This window comes from Phyllostomus hastatus, unplaced genomic scaffold, assembly GCF_019186645.2.
Source record: "Phyllostomus hastatus isolate PE091 unplaced genomic scaffold, TTU_PhHast_1.1 phas_contig_86, whole genome shotgun sequence".
Classification (NCBI taxonomy): domain Eukaryota; kingdom Metazoa; phylum Chordata; class Mammalia; order Chiroptera; family Phyllostomidae; genus Phyllostomus; species Phyllostomus hastatus.
In genome coordinates, this window is record NW_025333977.1 from 12,251,912 (window position 1) to 12,272,615 (window position 20,704).

Consider the following 20,704-nt stretch of genomic DNA (forward strand, 5'->3'; position numbering starts at 1 on the left):
TGAGCAGTGGAAAAAATGTTTTGATAGATGTATTGCATCAAATGGAGAGTATCTGAAGGTGAGTGAAGTTTAAAATTAAGAACACACAATTTTTAATAAATTGTTTTTTGGGGGTTCCCCCTTGTATATATAGGGAAGACTTTTACAATAGCTCCTACTGCAGGTCAGAACTGTTATTTCAATTAAGTCAAACTCTAGCTAATAGAGGAAATCAGTTTATCAGAAAATCAGCACAGCCATTTTACTATTAAAATTTTGCTCCTTTTAATAATTTATTTAAATAAGGTATTTTGGAGAAGCAGTTTAGAAAAACAAGATTTGTATTTTATTTCCTTGTAAAAATCTTTACACATGCAGACAAACCAGTGTTAAGAAAGTATTCACCATCATTTAAACAAATAACCACTTAAATAGAACAGTGTCTGCAATTTTATCTGTATAAAAATAAGATACATTTTTATAGAATTCACACTCCAGTTCTTATAGCAATAAACAATACACAACTATAAGTACAATTGAACCTGACCATGGTTTTCAATTAGATACTGCTAGGGCATTTTAATGTGCAAAAAAAACAAAAAACAAAACAAAAACCAAAAACAAAAAACATACTTCAAGAGAAAATGTCCTCAGTGTTTCTAGAGACCTAGAGGGTTTTAAGAAATCAAATCCTAATCAGTTTGTCTTTAATGTTCTGATTATGAGTCCATACATCACACTGAAGATAGGCAAAACCAGGAATCGATGCAGGCTCAACAGAAAGAAGTCAGCGCCTGTGCCTGCCATGTCCTGAGCGACTGCCACCATGGTGCTTGCCTTTATGGGACCTCTCAAAGGAGCGAGATCTTTCACGCCTGTCCCTATGATGTCCCCTTTCATGCCTGTGTTTCTTGGCAGCATCTGAGTGATCCCGAGACTTGCTCTGAGATCGAGAACGAGACTTTTTCCTTTTGTGACCGTGTCTATTTGAACTTTTTAAATCATCTCTGGTATGCTTGGCCTTAAGGTGAGGAGAACCATGATTATGATGTCTTCTTGGGCTTTCACTGTGACTGCGGGACCTGCTTCTTGATCTCGAGCTGTATGTTCCAGATCGACTCCGCCTATTATTGTAACTTAGATAATAAAAAATTTGAGGTTTAGATTTGATTTCTACTGGACAGATTTACTTTGGTGGTGCTCATAACAGGTTCAAAACAAAACCATCAGGCCTGTATTGACAACAGGCCAGACAGAAGACTTACTACGTTTCTCCCCCCTCACTCCTTCCCCTCCAGCCTGTATCAAACAAATCGTAAACAACTGTTTAAGATTTGGAATATATGTCTATATTCCAAAAAAAGTAATTAGCAAGTTTTATAGAATGCTCTAGATAGCTATGCTTTTTGTTGAGTATCTCCCATATTCTCAAAATAGCCACAAATAGCTAGCAATCTCACTAAAAGCTTATCAGAAGCTTCTCTGGCTATGGTCAACTTATTGGTTAATAAGTGATTATGAAACAGTCCCATATTCTAACTGAAGCCAAACAGAAAGACAATACTTTCACATCATATACCTCCACAGCACTTTGGCTAATCCCTATACTTCTCAAACAGCTCCCCCTACCCCTTTTGGCAAAAACAATACCATTAAGGTATACAAAATAAACAAAGCCCCACACATGCAGATCATACTACCAAACTCATTTTTCACAGCTACCCTTATGTGAAATGCCTCAATCTAGCCTAACTTGTTCAACTGTTTTTTAAAAAGGGTAACTTTTAGCCCTGGCTGGGTAGCTCGGTTGGTTAGAGCACTGGTCCCCTATGTCAAGGTTGCATTTTGAGTTTGATACAGCATCAACCAATGAATGCATAAATAAGTAGGACAAATTGATGTTTCTCCCCCTTCCTCTTTCTTTCTCTAGGATCAATAAATAAAATTTACAAAGAGTAACTTCTAAACACTCCAAGATTGTTTCCCTAAGAGAATCTTTACTTGTACTTACTGTCTCCTTGGAGTATGTGATCTAGAATGTGATCGTGTTCTCGACCTTGATCGACTTGCACTTCTGCTATTTCTACTCCTCTTGCTATCTTTTCTTACACTTCAAAAACAAAACAAAACCCAAACCTTAGTATTTTAGTGTTTTAGAAATTAATCACAAAAAGTTCCTCAGACCAGTTTTCTAACTCAAGTATACTCACCCATTATAAGGGCTTTTGGAAGCCTGTTGTCTGTCCTCAGGTTCTTTTTTGACCATCTTCACATTAACGGACACTGGTGACTTCTCTTCAGCCTTTACTTCTCTTGGTGATGCTTAAAAAACAACAAACAAAACCATAATAAAGACATGCTGATTATTGGATTTAACAGAGGATCAAAAGTTGTTTGTAAATATAACTCAACTTATTATGCTTTTTAAGTATGTCTTCAGTTGACTATCAAGAGTGAACAGTAACAGCTTCTTAACATCATTGTTTCCTTGCAACTCTTACATACTAAAACTTTTTAATAACCACACACCTTCAGTGTCCAACTGATTTCAATTCTGAATAAATCTTACATGGTTTAGAGGCTGGAGAAAATCCACCAAGGGTTGAAAGGGCTGGAGTTCCATCAGGATTCAATCCCTTTGCTTTCAATTTGGCTTCTTGTAAGGCTACTTTTCTTTTCTCTACTTCTTTTTCCAGCAATTCATAGTTTGGCTGTTGGAAGAAAATAAGGTTACTTTCAAAGTTTACAGTCTTAGCCCTGAGAAAAGTATTGACACAAACACGAGTAAACAGAATTACCTTTTTCCTGGTATAAAGCCTAAGGGTTTCTATGCAGATATCCTGGATTTCCTCTTCTGTAGTGCCAAAAAGAAGGAACCAGTGGGGACGAGTTGGCAATGGAATCTAACCATAAAAACAGAACGGCTTAGATTCAATTTTCACTTTTCATTAGGATGACTGAGATAAGACAACACATACTATATATACCTACCTGAAGAGCTCTAGCTGCAAGGTAGATACAAGCACATGCTATGGTCTCTGGTTGAAATCGAACAAATACATTGGTTCGAAGACTGTCATTCATATAATTCCTGAAAAATATTTTAATCATAAGCTCTGCACATAAACCAGTTCTAACATTTACATAAAATTGGAGACTCAATCTACTTTATTCTTTTTTCTTCTCATATTTATATTCACATCTTCACATTCTAGCATATAACAATTCTTAACTCAAAAATCAATGAGATAAGAATTTAACACTAGAACAATTGTCAGCTTTCCAATATATAACCAACGTCCTTTAAAATAATTGTTATTATTCCAAATAGAACTTACTTCTAAAGTTTTAGGAATACATTTCTCTGAAAAGCAATGCTTTGAAAGTAAATTCCGACATGACTAGTTCAGAAATGGTAAACCACTCCAACAATACTTCAAGCCATTAATTACTGACCATCTCTCCTTTATCCACAATGAAAATCAGTTGTCAACCCAAGTTCTTTAAAAAACTCAAAAGTACTGTGACAGGGGTAAAAAGGTAAGCACTGAGTTACATTAAGAAAGCTACTTCAAAAAATCTACATAAGGATGTGAAGAGCAATCAATATATAAAACAGCCTTGTGACTAAGTAAAAATAAAAGCAATAAACTACTTACTTCAGTTAATAAACTGCTCAACTTTTAAAGTAGTGAACCCTCCCCACAACATTCCTGGAGTATTGAAAAAAATTTACAAGTTGTTTAAAAAGTTATAGGACTGTTTCTTAAAAGCTGAAATCTGTTTTATAGAACATATATTAAAAATGTCATGCATTTTACAAAAACAGTGACTTTTCTATTATTAATATTTACTGAATCCAGAAACATGGCAGTCATATGTCCAGAGCATGTGTCTTGAGATAGTGGCTGTGCCTGGACCACAAACTCGTTTTTACTTTACCTTTAAACAAGCCAGCAATTCCAAATCACACATCTGCATCTCTCAAGTCCAAGTTCTAAAGAGCTTATATTAATAACTCTTTTAAAAATCATGTATTCCCAGCCCTGGCTGGTGTAGCTCAGTGGATTGAGCGTGGGCTGCAAACCCAAGTGTTGCAGGTTCGATTCCCAGTCAGGCCACATACCTGAGTTGCAGGCCACGACCCCCAGCAACCGCACATTGATATTTCTCTCTTTTTCTCCCTCCCTTCCCTCTCTAAAAATAAATAAATAAAATCTTAAAAACAAAAACATGTATTCCTGCCCTGGCTGGTGTGGCTCAGTGGACTGAGTGCCAGCCTGTGAACCAAATGTTCCCTGGTTTGATTCCCAGTGAGGGTGCATGCCTGGGTTGTGGGGCCAGGACCCCAAAAGGGGGAGTGCGAGAAATAACCACACAGTGATATTTTTCTCCCTTTCTCCCCACCTTCCCCTCTAAAAATAAATAAAATCTTAAAAATAAAAAAAAAAACAACACTTAATTCTGTTATTGTCTGCAACAGCCCAGCAGCTATAAATTCAACCAGTATGGAAACGATGCCCACTTTAAGCTACAAGCTGTAGTTTCCTTTGGTAAAATTCATGCTATACATACTGAAAATAGAAATCTAGTCAAACTCTTCACAAAAAATTTACTTAATTCATAATGGCTGGATAACAAATCTATCAAAAAATGAGCTATTCATTTTGATAGTTACAGGTACACATTAAATACATAGGCATGTTGAGTAGTTACTTCTAGAAGCAAATATACAAATCCTTTTGACACCCCGACAGAACTAGAAGATGCTGCCAGATGGATATGGACCACTTCAGTGAATCTCGGATGAGAGCTTGCACTGGATTGGCTGGAGAGCAGGGCAGCCAATCAGGCCATCCTGAGGTCATGGGTTGAAGTGCAGAGGGCAGAGTTCTATGACTTACCATCATGGACTACCCTTTAATTAAAGAGTAGAAAAAAGAACAAAGTTAAATTGAGTTCTCCATTAAAAGTAATTAGTCAAGCCAAGAAAACAGGAAGCAGAAATAAGCTTTATTTACCTTTTGGTTAAAAAACAAAAAAAAACAAAAAGCACGAAAAGAAACTCATCTCATTATTTTGGAAAGGGAAAATGAAACTTACTTTATTTCTGCTTCTGTTTTCCTGGCTAAGAAAGAAATGTAAATAAAGCAACTTACCAGGCAGTTTGAACCAGGGTTTGATTACGTTCACATTCTAAGACTTGTAAATACATAACAATGATCTGAAGGACAAGGGGAAAAAAACCTCAATTTAGCACATCATTGGTTCTTTCAGAGTACATAGTTCAATGAATATAAATAACTGAAAATGTTAGGTCCAAGCTTTAATTCTTCTATAAACTGTAAATGTATCTGAGTCAACGTGGGTTATTATGCTACCAGGTTTCACAAAAATTATTTTTAAAAATGTTTCAAAATTGTACAGAAAAAATTGAGTTAATACAATGAAAATACCTATTTTTTTCATAATTGCTATGTGGTAGGCACTGTGTCCTGCGAACAAATTAAAGCTAAAAGACCACAGCATTTAATTTCCCAACATACAATTCTCCATGTCCCACAACCCTACAGACTGTATGTTTTTAGGGTTATACAATGGGTACAATACATATCTCATAATACTCTGAGTGGGCATTATTTTAAGTAGTTAAACACTACTTTCACAATGAAGCTCATCATACTACATACAACTAACTTTACCACAGTTCAGATGAGGCATTTCAGGACCTTATTACATCACTCCCATTTTACAATATTAGAGATGTGAAATCTAAGAACAGAGTTATCTGTCAAAGTCACACACTAATGGCAGAGACAAGTTTCTACTGCAGACAGTCCTGCCCTCAGAAGGAGCTATTACTTTGCTGATCACATTCAAGCCAAGAGTTGCTAGAGAAACCTATAAACATTCAGTAACAGTGAGCAGCCACGCTTTGGAAATTTTACTATGCAACAGGTAGCATGCCAGGTTCTTTTGTGCGCACACACACACAAACACAATTTATTCCTTGGCATTTCATCATCTGTTTGTAGGTAGGGAAAACTGGGTTAACCAGAGAGACAAGAAGAGCTTATCTATGCCTACACCATAAAGAGTGAAGATGTGAACCCCCGTCTTTCTGACTCCTGTTTTTCTGAAAGATTTCAATATCCAAAAGGAATGCCTTTAAAAGTCACAGTTAACTCTCAAATATAAACATAAATTCATATAAAATAAAATTTTAATAAAATCCTAATACTTACGAATATAATTTCTGTATCCTACAACTCACCTTATGGGGATGCTTGACATGAACACAAAATCCCAACTCCTTTAGCACCCTCCTTTCTGCCTTGATAACTTGATTTTTGGTGTTAATGTAGTTCTGATCAAGGATCAGGGGGCTTGGAGTCCTATAGTTTGTAAGAAATAAAATCAAAAATGTTTTGCACATCCAAAAAATTTTATTTGTGGCATCTCCGTTTTCCCTTCCAACCAACTATTGGCAACAGAAACCAGCTTTTTAAACTCCTGCAAACAAGTTAAGGCATTAATCTTGTGCTGTCCAAGTTATGCTAATTAAGTATATATACCTTTCTAAATTCCTATAGAAACTAACTCAACCCTGCAATGAAAAGAATTCACTCTAATTCTCTTGGATTTATCCTTGTTGGTTTCTCATATGGGTATTATGGAAATATCTATATATACATAGATAGATATAAATACAGATTAACTTAAGCAATACCTTGATTATCACAAATCACAAATTGAGTGTTCGTCTCCTAACTCAAGTGACAAAACAAATGTGCCTTTGAAAAGATTTACTCTAAGACCTTGTAAGATTAAAAATGATTTTACTTATTTTATAAAATACCAACTCTTTGTTACTTATGACCAAAATTAAAATTAGGTGAAAAAATGGTGGGTAGTTTATCCAGATTTCCTCAAAATGGGCAATTTGTTTAAACAAATTTTTCTAAGAAGCTTATCTCTGTTAAGAAAACTTGCAAACTGAAGATTTAGTTCAATTATCAAGTTGTAAAATTCTATGAGATTCGAAACTCAAAGTGATCAATTAAAGCCATGCCTAAATTTGATTGAGCTGTACTTATTGGGCAGTATGTTTAGCATACAATGCAAGGGCAAGACCATAACGAGAGAACCAGAACCATACTCAAGGGTCTCTGTGACAGATTAAATTTTGATAGCTTCCAAAGTTATTATGCAGAGGCTATAATTCAATCAGTGGTTCAATGCTTTAGAAATAGCACATTCAATTAAAAGCCTATCTTATTTAAGTCTTGAAATTAAAACTGGTTTCTTACTTTTATTTGAACTTTAATGATCAACAGTGGCTTCTTACAGAGAATTTTTTTGATCAGGACTTGGACTTTCGTGTAAAAGCCCATTAAGATGTCCTAATGTCCTTCATTTGATACACTTTTAGATCCAAGCAACAAATAATACATTTTTGTTGATGTATATATATATATATGTGTGTGTGTGTATATATATATATATCATATATGTGGGGGGGCATGTGTGTATGTGTAGAACATTTAAATACCTTCCCTATACTCAATTCATTTTCAGTCAAAATATTCTCGAGTTTTTTAAGAGTCATTCTGAATATTACCCCAACTCACAACTCCTTTTACCGTGCATAGCAAATCCAGAAAAATGTAAGCTCATACTTCAAAATCAAAAACCAACTTAAATACATCCACTTGAAGATTAAAAAACAATCTGAAATAAGCTGCATTAACGACTTCTGTATTGACATGTTATCAGAGTAGAAATCATTTCCTTATTTTCTCACATTTAAATGAAAACCAGAATGCCTACTAGACTATTTCAAGTTATTCTATTTTTTTTTGTCAGATTATATTAAACAAGACAAAAGTTGACAAAGTTGACAAAATGGAAAACAGCTGTTTCTCAGGTTACCAATGCTGAAAATGACCTTCACTCAGATCAGTTCCTGTTACAGATACGCAAAGGTGTGAGGAATGAGGCCACCAACTGGAGGGGAGGTTGATTTCTAGTACAGTATCACAATGAATCCATTTTTATCAGGACAATAAGCTACAAGTTAACTGCTCTTTGGAAGGAAAAATCAAATTCAACTCACATGAGAGCAATAAATGTACATATGAAACCATTTCCCAAAGATATTAAGGGTTAAGAGTTTTCAGGTTTCGTAACAGGAAATTTGGAAATAAGTTAAATCCACCTCAGACTCTTACTGATGATTAGCTATCTAATGGTCCTCCTTCAGAAGGCATTAGGACAGAGGACACCGTTGGTGCATACCACTTTAACTCTTAACCCACTGCAATTCTGACAGCAAAACTGCACCATGAGAATCTGTATAAAAAAATAAAATCCACTAAAAGCACTTTTGTCTCATTTTTACCCTATTTATGTTGAGCAAGCTCAGTCTCTTATACCTCTTACTAAGCTTGCTTTAAGAGTTGCCTGCAAATTGTTAAAATTCATTTTTCTTGTATTTAACCAGCTACACATTTGAATTACAACTACTACCTGGTGCCCAATCAGGCTTAATTATTCATTAACCCTGCTTAAATGAATTGTTATTTTCCCTTTACTCTGCCACTATCTTTACTAAACCTTTTTTTATTTCAACATCCCATTAACATCAAATGATTCAAGAAACCAAATCCATTATCCATGATTAATTTAACTACATACTCAACTTCTTATTTAGGCCTACTATTATATGCAGTTTTTGGAATTAACTTTATGAGTGCATAATCTAACACCTTCATTTTGTTCAGAGTAGGTTTTACCTCACAAATCAAGGAAGGCTCAATAAACATGTAATTTACCTTATAAAGATTCTGTGGAATAAAAACACATTGTCCAGATAAATCAGCAAGAAAAGGTTCAGGAAAACTGCCTAAGCCAAATGGTTTATTTATATTAACAATGTATCAGTTAGTACTTTCTGTAGCAACAAGCACATTAAATTGAATTAAGGTTTGCTAGAATGTCTTCCTTTCCAATTAGGTATACTTTCCCTTCCAATAAAAGTTTGAAGAGGGGCATTTTAAATCTCTTAAAAAGAAACCATCTATTCAGAGAGAAAAAAATATTCATTATCAACAAACAACCAAACCTGACTCTACTTCCCCAGTTTTTAAGTTCATCACATTTTTCAAATTAATTTATATGAAAACAATAATTCCCAAATTTTAGTCTTAATAGGAAATCTTGGGCTTTGGTCATTGGAAGTTTATTATCTGGCCCCTCAGAATAGCAATTTTTCCTTTACCATGATTTAGTTAAAACACATGTTGAAAAAAAAAAAAGGATCGGAGGCCAAAACATGGTTAAGTTTTACTTATGCAGTGTAAGGACCTAGACAATTTGGAACTAGTTCTTCAAGGAACTACTAAAATGAGATGAGTGGTTTAGAGGGAGGTAGATTGCTGCTCAATACCCAGAAATTTGCAATGCTTCTTCAAAGGACCCCCCCCTTTTTTTTCAGCAGTATCAAACAAACTGAAGACCACCTTAAGAGGCACAAAAATAAGCTGCAAAGGGAGGTCTGACTAAATAACAAGATCACATAAGACTCTTCCAACTTTCACCCATGATCTACGTACATGGTGAAAATACCTCACCACATGTACCAGTCTGAAAACTTTTCTTCTTCAGACAAACAAGTCTTACAGTATGAATGTGGGCTCCTTAAAACTACAGAAAACCCTTAATTTGCTGGGAACATGTTGCACCCCAAAAGCAAGTAATTGGCAACTATTAAAATGGAAAAGTAACCTTCCTTTAAATTCAGCCACTTATTCTTTACTCTGAGCTTAAAAGAATTACCAAACAAACCCCCCCAAACAAAATAAAAACCCACAAAAACAAACAAAACAAACCAACCCTCCCACCCCAAAAATCAAAGAGGAAATAAGTCAAAAAGTCCAGGATGTCACTTGGGCTTGGTACTTTGTAAAACCTGATCTGATGATTCTGATGTGTTGGCAGGACAGAACAATAACCTAAACACTACAAAATGATGCCTCCTTTTAATTTCCCAAGTTCACACTACAATTTAAAGGTTTTTATAAACTATACTAAAATAATAACATTAAAATAAACTGGTAAGCCCTGGCCAGAGTTCAGTGAATTTCAGCTTCATCCCAATCAATACACCAAGGTTGTGGGTTTGATCCACAGTCAGGGCACATACAAGAATCAACCAATGAATGTATAAATAAGTGGAACAACAAATTGATGTTTCTCTCCCCCACCCCTTCCTCTCTTTTTAAAATCAATCAATAAAGAAATTTTTAATAAACTGATATTTTAGCTAACTAAAGTATAATACTAATAATACTTTCTAACACCATTATCCAAAGAAAATTAACTAAATTACAGTTTGAATAACTTGGACAGCAAAGACTAAAGCTTATAACAAGAAACAGGAGTTTTTCTAAATGGTTCACCAGTGGCCAACCTGTTAGTCCCCGATTCCAGTGACCTATTCTCAGAGCACTGGCTTCTCCTTGGGGATTTTCCATACTTCACTCACTGTTGCCATGACGACAGCTTCATCTCTATGTACCACTCCACATCACCCAGGCTTTGGTAAATGTAGCTGGTCGCTGTATAGTCGGTTGCAAGGGAAAAAAGAGTTGAAGTTAATAACATATACAAGTTACGTGTCTGAGTAAACTTGTTATATGCACAGAAACACTTTTACATCCTGCTTTTTAAAAAGCGGCTTCCATGCAATTAACAACTCCTTTTAAATTTCATGCTAGTCACTTCTAAGATTGAGACAAAAATCAGTCTCTTTGTAATGATTCCCCCCAAAAAACACTGTTAATCAGACACAACTGTCAGGTGAGATGTTTTAAATTCCAAGGTTTTTACAGTTAAGACCTACTCTGACATCAAAGAAGAATACTCTCACAGAAAAATTTCAAAGTAGATAATCATTTTAAGTGATAATGTAAGAGTTAGCTCAATGGTTCAAAGCATAGAAAACTTCCTTTAAGCAAGCACAGAATCCTTTGACTAGAGCTTTTTTATCAGTCATTTTGTTTTAAACACCCTAAAGAATCAGCTAGATACCTAAATAAATTTTAGCTCAGACAATAATGAATACCAAATTGAAATCTTCCCAATTTCCAGGAATTCCTCACCAAGAAGCTAAAAGATATTTTAAAGTGAAATAAAAAATTAGTCTATCCCTGGATATGGTTAGGATGAATGAGAAGAGATGGCAGAAAAAAAAATATGTAAGAAAACTGAAAAAATGTTGTGACAACTATCTGAGTAGCAATGTTTCAGACTTTGTAACTAATCTTTTCAAGGTTACTTTACTATTTGCTTGTCACTGAATAGTCCTACGATGCCAACTTACAGATTCAGCCTATAAAAACCACTCATGTAAGATACTAAATTGGCACTAACCAACACCCATCCCCCCAAACAACTTAAAATCCTTTTATAACTTCCTTTCAGACCCAGTACAGGTTTCTCTAGCATCATCACAATTACTTAAGAAGTGAAAAGAACTAGTCTACACCAACTTCTGCAGCACCTACTAGAAGTCACCTGAAGACACATTAAGTGCTGCAACCAAAATTTTGGCACAGCCTCACATGAACACGTAAGTCCACATAAAGTATTATGACACAGCCACAACACCTATAAGACACTATTTTGGTCTCTCTTTTCTTACAAGAAAAATGGCCCTTATCTACAAGGAACCCAATCGATTAAGTTATTTTTCTAACCCACTCACTGAGACTGTATCTGACCCAAACAAAATACCTGTTTAATCCCTTTGACTTCAAACTTTATCATCCTGCAGTCCTTTCAGATCCGGTATTATGCGATATATCGTAGTTCAATGTTGAGAGGTACTCTAACAACAGCCAACCTCAATTGATCAAGAGTTAACTGGGACTTCCAAGTAGAGAAACAACCTACACAAAACTTTGCCACAATATTAACTTGAACTGCAGTGTTTAAACTTCCAGCCTTCAGTTTTCCAGAGAGGGGTGGGGAAAAACAACTTACAGAATACACTCACACTTGAGCCAAACGTATTCCCTTGTTTAATCTTAAGCCACAGGACTGCTTCACAGCACTGTTAGGATTGTCCATAAATGCAACTGCCTCTATAAACTTTAGATAGCTGGTTAATTGTGGTTTCTTTCATTAAGTTATCAGTGTGCTCCTATGTGATTTTCAACACCTAAGTTTTCCTGTGCATGGGTTTTAACTTGAGAGAAAAGAATGTTTTGATGATTGGTGCACAGTACAGTAGTATCAAGAGCTGCTGTGTTCAATAATGCCAATCTTACCTTTTTCCTCTTAACTGGCGTAGGTGGTGAAATACATTAATCACATCTCTTATTCTTCTAGGTGCTTCTTCGATTTTTGATGCAAGATTAATACAAGCCATGGCAACAATCTGAAAGAACCAATAATCCAACAAAAACATTATAGCACTATCATATGTAGTTAGGAAAAAGTGCCCCTCCCCAAACCTGACAGACTTATTTTGACTAAGCAACTTCAGCACATAGTTGGACAACCTTAGGTAAAATAAAATTACAGTTGACGTTTCCAAGCCATAAGCTTACCAGCTATATAAGTGCTATGGCTTATTTTAAAATTCTAATTACCGACTTGAGGTGTCTGGATCCATTTTCTAGTTTCTAAAACACATTCCCAAAGCCCGCACTTCCTGGTGGGTGAGGACTAGGTACAAAGGCCTGAACTAACCACTTCCTTTCTGGAAAAGCTGGCTAACACTACCCCCCTCCTTCCTATTTCCGGATGAAGAAATCCTTTTTCATCCGCCCCCGCTCTGCTTACCTCGAAACTGTGTTTGACGAAAGACTTGGAGTAGAAAAAACGATGAAACAACACCTGCCCCGTTGCCATCGCCACCTGCAGACAAGAGAGAAGAACGGAAGCGCAGGGGTCAGGCGGGCCCGCACCAGGCGTCGCCGCCATTTTGTGCCGCCACTCGCTCCCCTTCCCTTCCCCGCCGCGAACAGCTAGTGAGGTTCGCCTCCCTGCCCTCCCGCCCACGGCGTGCCACGGCTCCGGGTGGGACCCGCGGCCAGAAAGCCAGAGGGGTCCTTCCACCCTGCTGGGACAGGGCGGTACGGAGATACAGCGGAGGGGGGGCACGGCGGGGAGTAGAGGAGCGCCCGGCGGCCCGGGACCGAAGCACTGACCTGCGGAAGCCGGAGGAGAATGCCAGCGGATTGGATGAGCTCGCAGCCCAGGATGCGTAAGTCCGTCTCGCTGGGCAGATCGAGCCCGTCCTGCATGGACGGGGTGGGTGAGAGCCGCTCCTCCGGAATCAGCGAGTGGTCGATGGTGAGCGAAACTTCCGAGTAGAGGCGGTCTCCGATCAGAATTCCTCCCGACGTTGTTGTAGTCGTAGTCGTCGTCCCGGAGCTGGAGCCGCCCGCGCTCGGGGCGGCCGATGAGGCTGCGGCGGCAGCGGTAGCTGTCGGGTGAGGCCCGGACGCCATAGTTTCAGCGAGCTGCACGCACGCCCAACGCAGCCGGAACCCGGAGCGAAACTAACCAGGGTTCTCGGCGCGACGGATATTCCCGTGACCGCCGCGTTCTGGGCCGCTTCACGCAGCGTGCGCTTCCGCTCTGACGTCACCACGCCGTCCCGGCCCGCGCCAACTAGTCCCAAGGAGCCTTGCCACCGCCCACCGTACCTCCTCCCGTACTGTATTGAGAGCTGTGGCTGCTATGTGGGACCCTCTGGTGACCTGGTGACCTGCTGGGGCTCCAGAGTGGTCAAGGAGGCCCTAAGTTCTTTATAGCTAAAATAGATCCAAGCCGCTTAGTTTGTAATATTTTTAGCCACAAGGATAATAAAAGAGTTTTACAAGATAACTTCTCCCGAAGTTGGAGTTGGCAAAATTTGCTATAACCCCTGCGGGATTTTGTTAATTTGTGTAGAATGTGTGACCTTTTGCTCCCTTCTCTTGCCCTCTCCTAACTTTCCGAATTTGCGAGGCGCAGCTTCAGTGTGTGCATAGGGAATCCAAGGGCCGACCTCCGCCCCCTTTGACGCCCCCTTTGACGGGTGTAAGCAGTACACCCTGCTGTCCTGTGTGGAGGACGAACTTAAAGTGACCCGCACAGAATCTGGAAAGGACTGCTACGCTGTATTTTTAAGGAACAGGAATGTGAACCACATCGGTTCCCCCAAAAATCTTGTGGATGAGCGTTTTCTATCAAAAGGCAAGGTTTAATGAGTGGGAGGATGATTGCTCTCACTGCTTGGCTTGCGAAACAGTGACAGTGCCACAGTTTTCAGTAATCTGGAAAATCCCTAGTTTCCAAAAATAGTTTTAGGATAAGAACCTTACAGAGATAATCTGATTATGCCTGAGAGTCCTGGTTAGTGCAAATAAGAGAAGTTGATCTCATTTATATTTTTTCCTGTGACATTAGCTAACGATTCCCAAAATTTCCTGAAATTTGAAGTAAAAACAATGATACTGAATGAAACTACTGGAGTCCAGAGTTAGAGAAAAAGGACTTGAACCATCTTGGTTTACTTCAACCAACTTTCTATCCCACCCTTGAATTTCTTAGAGATTGTCCAGGGATGAGATTCCCCACAACTTTTCTACTACATAGTTCCCTTGTAAGGCTTAATTTGTTTAACTATGAAAAAAGCATTGAAACTTTGATCTGTAGGGTAAAGGGGATTTGAATACATTTCTATTTTGTCAGTGATGTCCCTGAGATAGGATAGTAAGAAGCTAGGACAATTCTTTGGCCAGCGGCATGGGGAAACAGACAGCTGAACAAACTGACCCAGCAATTTACAACCAGATACAGAAGCTACCCTCCATGGAGATGACTTCTAGGCTTCAGATGTATTTCAGCTCCAGGCCCAGAAAAGCAGCAAAACCAGGTGGGCAGTGCCAGGACCAGCTGCAATGACTAATGACCCCCTGCCCTGGCATTGACCAATAAGTGAAGACCATGGTCCTGAAAGTTTACACCTGGAAAAGCTGATGAATGTTCTATTGAGATCTTCCCCTAAGACCTCCCAAACTCTAAAAACTGTCAAAATGAAGGTCCCAGCACATGCTGTCCTTCCTAGAAGCATGCTGTTCTTTTCCTTTTCCCCTCTTCCCCAACAGGCTGCACAGGATTCCCAGGAGACTTGTAACCAGGTGAGAAATGGGCAGTGGCAGCTTGTCCTTGGCTAAACCCCTGAACCTGTCTCTAAAACACTGTTTCTGCTGACTTCTCAGTGAGCCAAAGCAGCCCTACCTAGGCCCTTTCCTGTTGCTGCTTTCTTTAAAAATTTGTATTTATTTGTATTTATTCACTTTACAAAGAGAAACATCAATTTTTTGTTCCTATTATAATATAGTATGCATTCATTGTTTGCTTTCTGTATGTGCCCTGACCAGGGATTGAGCCTGCAACTGTGGAGTGTCTGGGTGATGCTCTAACTAACTGAGATACCTGGCCATGTCATCCTGTTTCTTCTTTCCTCTGACTTCCCAGTGCGCCAAAACAGCCCTGCCTAGGCCCCCACCTGCTTCTATCCTAGGCCCTTCCATGTTTCACTGTCCCCAGCTTCAATAAACATACTCTGTAAATCACTTGGACTCATGTGAAATCTTTCCTGTATGAAGTCAAGAACCTACACACTACTGGCCAGCTCGAGGCAGACCTACTCAGGGCCAGGTCCCCTTTCCACTAACATCACTAAGGCAAAACATACTCAAAAACTTCACTCTCAAAAAGCATTAAATCAACCCTACTTAGTAAAGACCGACATCAGTAGTTCTGATCCCTGGCTTCCCATTTAGAACTTCTGAAGAGTCTTTAAAGCATACCGATGAATTGATTTGGAGTGGGCCCCAACTAGTGATTTTGCCCATCCTCCAGTGATTCCAATGTTCATCCAGGGCTGAGAAACCATACTCCCAGAGAGTGTAATTTTGGTACTAGCCAAAGCACTTAATCTCTGCATGTCACTTCCCCTTTCTACTAGGCTGCTTCTAACGAAGTGTCCATCCCCAATATTCAGAAGAGATGTAAAATACTATAACAAATGTTGCAATCTTTAAAGACTAATTGATAATATGCTTTTTTTCCTGGTTCTGATAAACTACTTTGGTTGTGTAAGATAGTATCCTTGGAGAAAGTTGGGTGAATGGTACACAGGAACTCTGCTACTTTTGCGACTTCTTGTGAATCTTTGATTATTTTAAAATAAGTAAAAAAAAATAATTTCTTTTTCTTTTTAAAATTTATTGATCGATTTTGTAGAAGAGAGGGATCGATTTGTTGTTGCACTTATTTATGTATTCATTGGTTGCTTCTCGTATATGTCCTGATCAGGGATCAAACCCGCAACCTTGGTGTATCGGGATGACACTCTAACCAACTGAGCTATCCAGCCAAGGCCAAAAAACTTATAGTTAATATGCTTCATTGAACATTGAGCTTCAGTGAAATCACTGCCTATATTTGTAGTATAGGTAATTGGTTTGAGAGTAATTTATGTTTAAGGCTATTTTTAATTGAAATTTTCCCCTGTTTAGAGGGTCTCCCACCATGCTTCTCCAATAAGTTGACTTTGGTGATGTCCTGATACATAATTTTACCATCTAGGTCCATAGTTAATTCCCAAAAATTCACAAGGTGAAGTTCTAGAAAGGGGAGAGGTTATTTTGCCCCACCTGCAGTGTCTGGCAATCATTTCTAGAAGAGCAGAACCACTTAGACTATGACACAACTTTGTGTCCATTCCCCACTCCCTTCTGGCTGCACCCTAAACTATATCCAATAGATAGGGCTCTCTTCACTGTTTCTCCTTTCAGCTTCAACATAGGTGGTGGAGAAGGTAAACCAACATTTTGTTTGATGAGTTAGTGCTAAGCATTAACTATTACTTCTAATTTTAATATCTTTAAAAAAAAACACAACCCAATGACTGATCCAGAGGATGGGAAGCAATGGGTCTAGTGGCTCTGCTTCACAAGGTTACCAAAGTACAGGGGTTAAGTTTTTTTGTGTTACTGTATCTCCTCCTTGTTGGGCTTAATTTTTTTTTTTTAAATCATGGTTTGGAAGAGTCATTACATTGTGTCTAAGTTATGAAGAGAGTTATTTTTCCATGTACCTACTTCTAAACATCAACATTAAAATGGGGAAATACTAAGACCTATTCAGAGTTATAAAGAATCCAAAATTGGGAAGAATTAAGCATGTTTTAATTGTCCAAAAACATTAGTAGAAATGAGTTCAGGCAAGTAGACTCTTCCAGTGAGACTCTTCCACTAGTGACTGAATTCTTTGTCACTCAAGGAGAAAGTGAAATGATCAGTCTGTGTTTTATATAGTCTTTCTCTACAAACAGGTCCTGCAGTAGGCCCTTAGTGAACCCAAGTCTAAAAGGAAATCAGTGATGACAGCTAAAGTTGTGTTTCTACTATTTTAAGACCTGCAGGCTTCCGATAATGGCTAAAGAGGCAAACAGAATTATCAGTGGCCTCGCTGGGACTACTGATGAATCAGATTCCTGATGCTTAAATCAGTTCTCACTCCATTAGTCTCTGTAGCCTCTCTGGAGAGCGTGTTTTACATTATTTAAACTTTCAGATTCTTTAAGTGAAGTCACAATCGATATAATTTCATTAATTTCATAGCAATTGGTTATTCATCAGTAGATCAGCAGCATTTAATAACACAATACCATAAACTTGGCTAAGGGCAATGAAGTATAAATCTTCACCTTAATAAAGAGAATGACACACACAAAGGTAAATGTCAAGGTGACCAGTAAGTGCAAAAGGCAGGTAGAAAGGGATAAGTCATCATGGTTAATGTCATCGGGGAGAGTTTATAGCCCTGAGAAACTGCTAACCTGTTTACAGCAGAAATCATATAGTATCTGACTTTTTCATGAACCATTCATGTGGTTACATGACTTTTTCTTCATGTCCTTTGGCAGTTATTATGACATCACATTCTGGTCTGGTTCCTCTTGTCATTAGAACTAGTCATTCTAAAAATGATTTACATGTAATTAGTACTTGGCATCTACTCCTTGGAAAAACTTCATGATTGCACTAGCCTGGGCATCCTGCTGCTGGCTCTGCTGAGAGCTAGTTCTGAGACAGGAAACAACCCGTTTTATCACTTCTTGAAGTGAGGGAGTCTTACTCGACCCCTTGCGGGCCTACAATTCTTTGACTCTGGTCAACCAGATATCTTGAACCTCAGACTCATCTTTGGTTCTCATTTCTTCTTTATTCTATTTCAGTTACCGAGTCCTGTTGTTCCTTACTTCAAGGAAGGAAATTTTTCCTGAACCTGTCTGTTCTGTCTGCTCTACCATATCTGCGATTACCTCATGTCTGGGCTGTTACAGTGGTTTTTTAAATGATCCTGCTTCCATTTTCTCCCATCCCTCCCTCATTCTGGGAAATCTGTAAATATTGAAATGTCAGTTTCTTCACTTCACTTACTCAAATTAAAAACTTTGGAGATAAAAGATAGAGCTCAAACACCTTTTGGCAGTTGAGGCTTTCCTCAATCTAGATTTACCTTGTCATTCATTTCCTTATTGCATTACCACCTCGCCTTATCCTGCTCTCTCCCCATCAGGTGTCTGCCAGCCAGTTCAGGTGTCAGAACCCAGACCAGCCAGACCTGTCTCCTCACTAGCATGCCATTTACTTTGAGATTTCACACTTCCCCTCGTTCTGTGTCTCAAGCCTGCAACATTCTTCTACTCTCTAGTAATCAATTCCTACCAGTTTTCTGAGATCCAGATGAAGTTCTACCTCTTGCCAGGAGCCTTCCCCATCCAATCGAGCTTTCATTAATTTCCCTCACCTTTGGACTCTTTCAGAGTGCGTATGATCTCTAGTATACATTTGGACACATAATTCCATACTATTATGCATTGTTTGAGCACTTCCTGGGTGTGTCTTGACTTTTTAAAAACAGTATCATTTTTGTGTCCATTTGATATTCACAGAATCTGGCGGACACTATGTGTACGGTACTTAATCAAAACTTGTGCACTGAATTGCATGTTTTTCTCCTCTTGTCTTGCATAGGCAGCCTGGTCTTGCCTTTTCCTTTCTGTCCAGGAGCCAGTTTCATCTTCATGTGTCTGTCCTACCACCACAAGCCCTCTCTCCCTAATAGAGAGCTACAGGTCCCCATGTATCCTGTTCTCTTTGCAGCACTTTGTAGCAGATCAGCCATGTTTCTACTTCTGCACTATTCTGTATCCTTCTTACAGGGGTTAAGTAAATAGCCCATAATGTCTGTTCTGTACAGGCATGGGCTTTAGAACAGAAGGTCTGTGGGAATTGCTATTAAATAGAGAGTTGTTGGGGAATGGGAGTTCGTAAAAGCAATACCGTGAAATTGTTTGGTGTCTCAATGTGAACATAGGTTCTGGGACAGTTTTGGAGGTGTGTTCAGAAATTGGGCATGTGTGACTAAGAGTTAAGGCCAGTGCTAAACAATCAAACAAACAAACAAAACCACAGGTTTTCTTTGGAAACTAATTTAAAGTTAATATCTATTCCTCTCTTCTTTCTCATACAAGAACACTAAAGTCCAAAGAGGAGGCTACAAATAGTAGATACTCAATATTAGCTGAATGCAAATGGTCCAGTCAAGCCAGTCCTTGGATGGATTCATTCTCTATGATACTGAATATCAGAAATTAACCAACTAGTTTGAAAAGGTTTGCAGTGGAGAACTACACAAAGTAAAAGGTAAAAGCCCCGATCTTTCATCAAAATTATCTAATTACGTTCTCCAGAGGTAATAGCATGATGTCAATCCTTCAGATATACACATATCTATAACATATACAAATTATTAATTTCATATAAAAGGGAGCACCCAATACATATCCAACATGGTGTGGAATGATACTTTTATAAAATCCAATAAAGATAAATTGTTATGGAAATGAAAACATCGAACACATTGCAAATGCAAGCCTAAATTGCTTATTATTAGATTTAACAAAGTTGTGTCAAATTGCCATAACAATTTCTCAATATTTACTCTCAATCTCTGTACTTACCTCACTGAGGACGCATAACAAACAGTTCAGAGTTTGGTGCTAGTCTGTGGATCACTCTCTGAATGGTATTACTCTTAGAATTTTTTAAATAATGATCATGTATTATTTGTACAACTGCAGTTAATTTTTTTTTTTAATTTCCAATTCCCTGATGATAATAGAAATAGATTCAAGGTTCAAAAGTGGTTTCTAGGATGGGTTAATTTTATGAACAAGCAAACAAACAAGGTGGCAAAAAGGAGGTGATATGAGATCTGGGTTTTAAAGGCTATGCAGGAATTTCTCAGGAGAATAGATGTGGAAGAGCATTTTAGGCACGGGTGGGGCGGGGTCGGGGGCAGGAGCCAGGCAGGGAAGACATCTGTTGTTTCAGCTTGCTCAGTATTCCACCGCCCTCCTGTTTTACTTGGTGACCCTTAACTTCCCCGTGCTCTGTGTAGGTGGTTTGGGAGGGGCTGACCTCTTCCCCAGCTCAGGAACTAATCAGCATCTCCCATCCCCCTGCACTGCCTTCCAGTGATTAATGAGTCCAGAAGGGCGATCAAGTCCAGGACTTCTGCTGGAACCCTGGCCAGGGGAGGGAAGTGCTTGTTGCTGCTGTGATCATTGAGTGGAGGATGTAAGCCC

The 20,704-nt window shown here is 38.5% G+C and overlaps 1 protein-coding gene across 4 annotated transcripts; it reads right to left on the bottom strand.

Annotated features, from left to right (window-relative positions):
- Positions 1–302: 302 nt before the first annotated feature.
- CCNL1 (cyclin L1) lies at positions 303–15,163 on the bottom strand. 4 transcript variants are annotated; one of them, XM_045851203.1, is made up of 11 exons: positions 13,197–14,068; positions 12,829–12,903; positions 12,312–12,421; positions 6,254–6,374; positions 5,139–5,203; positions 2,971–3,070; positions 2,778–2,882; positions 2,549–2,690; positions 2,190–2,301; positions 1,991–2,089; positions 303–1,115 (listed from the first exon to the last, which is right to left on the bottom strand). In XM_045851203.1, the coding sequence occupies exons 1-11, from the start codon at positions 13,497–13,499 to the stop codon at positions 767–769; spliced, it is 1,581 nt and encodes a 526-aa protein (XP_045707159.1). In that variant the 5' UTR covers positions 13,500–14,068; the 3' UTR covers positions 303–766. The 4 variants fall into 4 exon arrangements, 2 of the variants coding, with proteins under 2 accessions (XP_045707159.1, XP_045707160.1); XM_045851204.1 differs by lacking the exon at positions 1,991–2,089 and having other exon boundaries at positions 13,197–14,652; XR_006787159.1 differs by lacking the exons at positions 303–1,115; positions 1,991–2,089; positions 2,190–2,301; positions 2,549–2,690 and adding exons at positions 3,639–3,692; positions 4,884–4,897 and having other exon boundaries at positions 2,844–2,882; positions 13,197–15,163.
- Positions 15,164–20,704: the final 5,541 nt, after the last annotated feature.

Excerpts from the sequence above, each read along its gene's own strand:
- CCNL1 (XM_045851203.1), bottom strand. The coding sequence starts at position 13,499 with ATGGCGTCCGGGCCTCACCCGACAGCTACCGCTGCCGCCGCAGCCTCA. Across the intron at positions 12,422-12,828 it reads TCGTCAAACACAGTTTCGAG|ATTGTTGCCATGGCTTGTAT; the intron begins GTAAGCAGAGCG and ends TGGTTCTTTCAG. Across the intron at positions 5,204-6,253 it reads ATGTCAAGCATCCCCATAAG|ATCATTGTTATGTATTTACA; the intron begins GTGAGTTGTAGG and ends CTTGTCCTTCAG.